We start from the raw sequence: 6,566 nt of genomic DNA on the forward strand, positions 1-6,566 counted from the left end.
TGTGGACAAAGAATTAAGAGACTTACTGTAATGGATTATGTAAAATCATTTTGATGTGATGAAATAAGAAAAAGACTCTTACTTCAAATTATGCATGTTTCCAAAAAACAACAGAACACCAGAGTTTAAAAAGAAACCTAAAAATTGGCTGAAGCATAAGGATACCACTCCACCTAATGAAGCTCAATTCATTTAGTTAGGTATCCACCTTGTGGTAAATAGGTGGTACTGCACCATTTTACAGGTCGCGCGTATTTTGCTCAACTTTATAGCCACAAAAAGCCATAGAGTTGGAACTGTTACCTAACCATTGTGTGATATGATGCAAGACTGTCACCTTGCAACATATTTTGGTCTTTAAATCTAAAGATGCATTCAAAAATAAATCAAATGAAATCATCTAAACATGCCAACATACCTCAATATTTTTTTCACTCAGTCTGAAAGAGAAGTGGGTGTTTTACGTGTCTACTTGACACTTCACTTCAAGCTTCACTGCAAACGCACCCAACTGTAACTAAAGTTTACCTGTCTAAACTTATCATCAATTAAAACTTCTTCGTCACTTTCTCCTCTTTATATCTTTATTACAACCTAAATGCACAGAACTCTGAGGCCTCGCGTGCCTCGTGAGTTCTGCATTGATGGTGGACCTGTTTTTTTCTCCATGCTGCACTTCATGGCCTCCTCTACTTAGCAGATATATTGTTCTTCCTACCACCCCCCCACACACGATGAGATTCCTTGGCGCACACAGTCACACAGGCTTTTAGACACTCATTAGCTCTTACTAATACAATAAGCGTCACCTTCCATTACATGGTGCTCGGCTGGATATCAGGATTGGAAACCCACCAAATCTCCACACAAGCGGTGCTACCCCCTCAAGCATGGCATTGTCTTTCAACCACAATGTCAGATTGTTGTCTCTTTTCTCTTTAACCAGTGTCTTAAGTGTAAACATATACACTTAATGTAGATAAGTGCACATACTGACACCTTTCTCCGACACACACACCATCTCATGGATGCTCTTTGAAGGAGTGGCTAAACTGACACACATTCTTGCATTGTGTGGATCCTCACATCAACTTTGGGGTTTGTTTCAGTGCAGGCAGCTGTTTAAAAATCCACCGTGCCCCCACCCTGTTCAAGCCTGTTGTCTCGCTTTCGAACAGCACATGTAGAGGTGTAAGAAAATCTTAATTAAGACTCCTAATTCTCCGTGCTGTCGCCCGACCACGGCTGTGGACTCACGTGAACCCTTCTGCGCGCAGCGTGAGGATAGACGTCGTTGGACCAGGTTGGCAGTTTTGTTCTATCATCTGTACTCTTCAAACTTCAACCAGGATTAACAGATACTTATTAAAATCAATTTAATAAAGTTCTCATAATAATATAATTGTGTAGCTTGTTGCAAACTTTCAATATAAAAACACTACTATGTAGCAAAAAAAATTCAAAAGACCTAATAGCAAGTAGTTTTTCATTTTTGAGGTAAGGTGTAAATTGAATAAACATGATTATAATAAAAGAAAAGTTTTCATGTTTTTTAATAGTGTCGTTTTTCCTGTAAACAACAAACTTGTCTAGAGTCTGGCCTTTTCATCAGGAATCTAATTTGTTAACATAACAGTTAACACGCACATGTTAATGAATTTTCCTCATTATACTGAGAGGCTACAGTATGCCGTATGTCACCGCACAGATATATAATGTGTAGTGACAAGTGCTTGCCACTGTAAAGGTGATTTCAGCTCTGGGTTTTGTATGTCGCTCTTGGGTCTGAGGCTTCTCCCTCTGAGCAGTGGCAAAGGGCATGTGATCCTCGGCGTGCAGCAGATGCCCTGAAGAAGACTTGCAGCAGATGAGTTGAAAATGAGCGTGACATGTGTTAAACAGGCGAAGCCCCGCAACGCTGACGTTTGACAAGATGATGGGCGTAGGCAATTATTATTGTCTCCGCTTAAAAAGCAGTCAATATTCAGGGCTGCAGTCTTTGAAAGCAAAAGTCATAATACAAATCAGCTTGAACAGATTTTCATTACTAATTGAGGTGCCTGAATGGAATATGATCAGGCTTAAACAGGCAAGAACCAGATTTTGAAAGCCTTAAAAGCCCGAGGGTCCATAATGGTGATTTTAAAGAAATTGATATAAAACGACCGCTAAAATGATTTCAGCGACATCCTTACATTGTAACATGTAGGTGTCAGCGACTATGAGTTCTTTCTTTACACACTTGTAGTCATCTGCACGCCCTAACAGACCTCCGACCTCAGTCCTTCCTGCCCGACAAAAGTACCAATGATGGTGCGTTAGCCATGGGGTGGAACATGCCAAGGGGGCGCTCCACTCCACCCCCTTCCCTCTACTCACCCTCCAGAACCATTTGGACCACAGGGAATGGGTTAATCACATTAGAGGCCCAGAAGAGAGATGGGAAGTAGACAGTACCGTGACAGCCGGGGTAGCACTGGCACGACTAATCCCGTTAGGCCGAGGAAAAAGGGGGACGCCATCGCGCCTACGAGGCTGAGAAAGAGAAAAACATTTTCCCAGGAATGAGTTCACCTGTATGGTAACACGGCGAAGTTGGCCTGTTGATGCCTATTAGAAGAAACAATCGCACTTGGCACATACAAATGTTTTTTTTCATGCTGGGCACCACTTTATTGTCAGTGCCTGAAAAAAAATCAGCAGCAGACAGTGGCATCGCATGAGATCCTCTTTCATGCCACAGTGAAGCCCCCCCTTTCAACCCACTGCTATCTGTCTGCCAAACAGTGAGAAGATGGGGAGGGGTGCTGTAAGAAGGATAGAGCCTATTTCATCTGCCATTGTAAGTGCACCCGAGTTCAACCTTAATGTAAACCTTTGCAGGCAGGATATGAATAGGATGCTCTCTATAAAAATATATCCTGCTGGGTAATCCGGCAGATGGCCACAGCAGCGGACACTACAAGGGAGGGTGTAGCCACTGCAGGGGTAAACGGGGAACGTCCGTTCAGCAGCCACTCTTCAGACTGGGAGATGTGGAATCAAGATTCTTAACTCCCCTTGGCAACGCTGGGAAACAGAGCCGTCAGTTTAGATCCATCAAGTTTCTACTTAATCTCACCCACCATTTTTTTTTCTCTCCAGTTTCTCCTTTTTTTTTTTGTATCTTCTCCCTTTGTTGTGGGGATTAAGCCAAGTGGTAAAACAGTGATTTAATGATCTTTCCATGGCTATGTGCACCACTTAAACCATGAGACAAACAAGCTGAGGCATTCTAAGAGTCACCCCCTCTGAAGGCGGCTGTTCAGGAACTGTGAGGCTTTTGATACAGCTTTAAGCTCTGGCTGATTATTTTTCCCACTGCGGTGTGATGTGCTGTGCTCTGCTATGGGAAAATTGAAGTTTTTGTGTTTTGTGAAGGCCCATTGTAAACAGGATAAGAAGAAAACAGTTGGATAATTTAATGATAGCTTTATAATGATAAGGTATGGTAAATTGTAATGATTTCTTTAAGCACAAAAGAAGCAGTGCTGTTAAACTTCAGCATCGCCATTGCAAAGCATAAGAAAAATACATTAATATTGCAAATATTTTTTTTATAGTCAGATAAGGCAAAAGGGGGTCCAACCCAGTACTAGCCAGGTGTACCTAATACAGTAGTTGATGAGTGCAGCTCAAAACTGTTTACAAGTATCTTAATCTTTATCTGTCATATTTATTAAGACATTGAGCCCACCACTATGTAAAGACTAAAAACTACATTTTCCGTCTAAAAATGATGCATTTAAATGTTCCAATATTATGCCACACCAGGAAATTATTTCTTCACCTGTGAGTGCCTTGTCTATTACTTTTCATGTATTACCTCTTCAAATTCATTCTCCAAACTCACATGGTGCAGAGCACTGAATATATCTGTTTGAGAGGTACAAACTACATGGGAAAAAGCACATACTGACCAATGTCTTTTTATCTTATTCAGAATATGAAAGAAACTTCGCTTTCCTTTAAGAAAACTCACACATTAAGGATTACTACAAAAAAAATCATTTAATTGTGGTAAATTATATATCAATACTTCTGATGCAGTTTGTGTTTGTGTCTGTGTGTGCTTGTATATGTGTCTGTGTGTGTGTCTGTTACTCATTTACTGAGAAATAACTGCCAAGGCATTGGCAGTGACCAGCAGAGAGTAGGACTAGAAAGCCATAATAGGGCGACAAATATCAGAGGAGAGGCAGTCTGTGTGTAATGGATGATGGAGGTGTGAGTGTTTAGGGCAGTGTGCAATAAGTGGGTAAGCTGGTGGTTGGCTACATTGGGGGACACCAGTAGGGTCAATGATGATGATAATGGGGAGGGTAAGCACTCTATTGAGGTTAATACTTCTGAGCTGGCTAAGAGATTATGCCATTGTGAAAAATATTTAAGACCTCACCGATTTTACACCGCTAAGAAAGTCAGAAAGAGAGAAGACAGTTTTCAAACTACACATTAATATGAAAAACTGTAGCCATGACCAAGCTGTAAGTGAGCTGACATTCAGACACAAATGGCTGATCATTAAGTAATAATGATTTTAGATGGCAACATTCAGGTTATTGAGGAGTCAGTATGACCCCTGCTGTAATTAGAACATCAGCTGTAACTGCTGCTTTATTACAACCCTAATTCCAAAAATGTTGGGAAGGCTGTGTAAATAAAAACTGAACGCAGGGATTTTGAAATGTCATACACCCATATTTTATTTACAGTAGAATATAGAAAACATCAAACTGTTAAAATGTACCATTTTAAAAAAGAAATGGCTATTTTTTTTATTTGATGGTAGTGACATATCTCAAAAAAGTTGGGAAGGGGCACGTTTACCACTGAGGAGAATCCCCTCTTCTTCTAAGAACAATCGTCTGCAAACTGAGGAGACCAGTTGTTGGACTTTTAGGGCGGGAGTGTTGCCCCGTTGTCTGATTTAGGATTCCAGCTGCTTTTTATTACCACTTACGTGTCATTATCATCCCAACTTTTCCGAGACGTTTTGTTGCCATCAAATTGAAAATTTCATTAAATACTAAAATATAATATGTTTTCTATGTTTTACCATAAATAAAATGTTGGTCTGTGAGACTTGCAAATCATTCCATTCTGTTTTTATTTACATTTTACACATCCTCCCCAGTTTTTTAGACCTGAAGTTGTGATTATCACACAATCCCTGTGAAAACATGGACTCAGACAGGTGTAACAAGTAGAGCATTTGTACTTATTTTTAATCTGAGTCCTCGGCGAAGAGGTGGGAACGGAAGTCCTCCATCAAGGTGATGACCTCATCAACAACTTCAATCTTCTTCTTGACCGGGAAACATCTGGGCATGAGCTTTCGTCCATACTATAAGATTTTAAAGGTGGAGCCTTAACCATCAGTAGGATATAACTTGCTATGAGATTTTTTTTCTAAGCTAACTAAAATTGATTTGTTGGTAGAGCATTGAGAGGCTAAGTGTCTTTATTTCTCAAAGCTAGAGGTAACATTTCTCAATTGTAAGAAGAGCATTCTGTGTGTTTGTGTTGAGCTGCATTTTTACAGATGTTCCCCCTAACATCACACAACAATCACTTATATATGTGGCACACTGACTTAATGCAAGTACAGAATGTATTTAATGTTGTATGAATCTATGTTAAATGACTCACTGTTTTCTTGGCTTCATCCAGCGATCTCTGAATGCACTCCTTCATCCTTTCTCTGTGTTGCTCCATCTCCAGTTTAAGTTTTTCCTCTCGCTGTCTGGAGTGTGTAACAACATGTAATAAGAGAGGTAGTTATACAGTATACTGGATTTTTGTCAATGCACCAAAGACAGGAATTAAAATATAAACAGAAACAAAACCCATTTTTATCTTTCTGGACTGTTAAATAAAAACTGGAGATTAAGGAGGTGGATAAAATTTACTATTCACAAGTTAGCCCTGTTTACTAAACATCTGCGTTCAGTGAGACAAACCTGCTCCTCTTCTCGCTGTCCTTGATGTTCCTCAGTGTTTTCAGCACGTCCTCTGGGATGCTCTCAACTTGCTGGAACAGCAGAGATATATGGTGCTCAAAACCAGTCAGCATCTCCAAAGTGGTGAGTTGGGTCGGCCGTTCATCGACGCATGAGGAATACACCTTTGCCACCTTAATCGCCAAATCATTCAACATAATATCCTGTAAGTAAGACAGTTGTAGAAGATGAGAGAAAAAAAGGTTCCCCAAAGCTGCTTTGATTTCAAATAGGATGATATATTAAAAAAGTCGAGCATAAAGTACACTCTGCATCATTACCTGGTCCTCTGTCTTTATTGATTCATGGAGATGAACACTCTTTTTAAGCATGGCCACTCTCTTCTTTTTGATGTCAACTCTCTCCTTCATATCTTCTACATGCATGTTTAGCTGCTCTTCTTCCTCTTTCCTTGACACAAAGAAGAGTTTATCTATCTATCTATCTATCTATCTATCTATCTATCTATCTATCTATCTATCTATCTATCTATCTATCTATCTATCTATCTATCTATCTATCTAT

At 39.9% G+C, this 6,566-nt stretch overlaps 1 protein-coding gene across 2 annotated transcripts in view; it reads right to left on the reverse strand.

Annotated features, from left to right (window-relative positions):
- Positions 1-414: 414 nt before the first annotated feature.
- LOC102297368 (cilia- and flagella-associated protein 100) overlaps positions 415-6,566 on the reverse strand; it is a 10,460-nt gene continuing 4,308 nt past the window's right edge. For both annotated transcript variants that reach the window (XM_042220881.1, XM_042220880.1), the window contains exons 11-14: positions 6,323-6,452; positions 6,003-6,205; positions 5,692-5,785; positions 415-5,386 (exon numbers count right to left, since the gene is read on the reverse strand). In XM_042220881.1, coding sequence (XP_042076815.1) covers positions 5,267-5,386; positions 5,692-5,785; positions 6,003-6,205; positions 6,323-6,452 — 547 coding nt within the window. In that variant the 3' untranslated portion in view covers positions 415-5,266. The remainder of the gene's footprint in view (positions 5,387-5,691; positions 5,786-6,002; positions 6,206-6,322; positions 6,453-6,566) is intronic.

The sequence above is a fragment of the Haplochromis burtoni genome, unplaced genomic scaffold, assembly GCF_018398535.1.
Source record: "Haplochromis burtoni strain Fernald_Lab_line unplaced genomic scaffold, NCSU_Asbu1 Contig_56, whole genome shotgun sequence".
NCBI lineage: Eukaryota > Metazoa > Chordata > Actinopteri > Cichliformes > Cichlidae > Haplochromis > Haplochromis burtoni.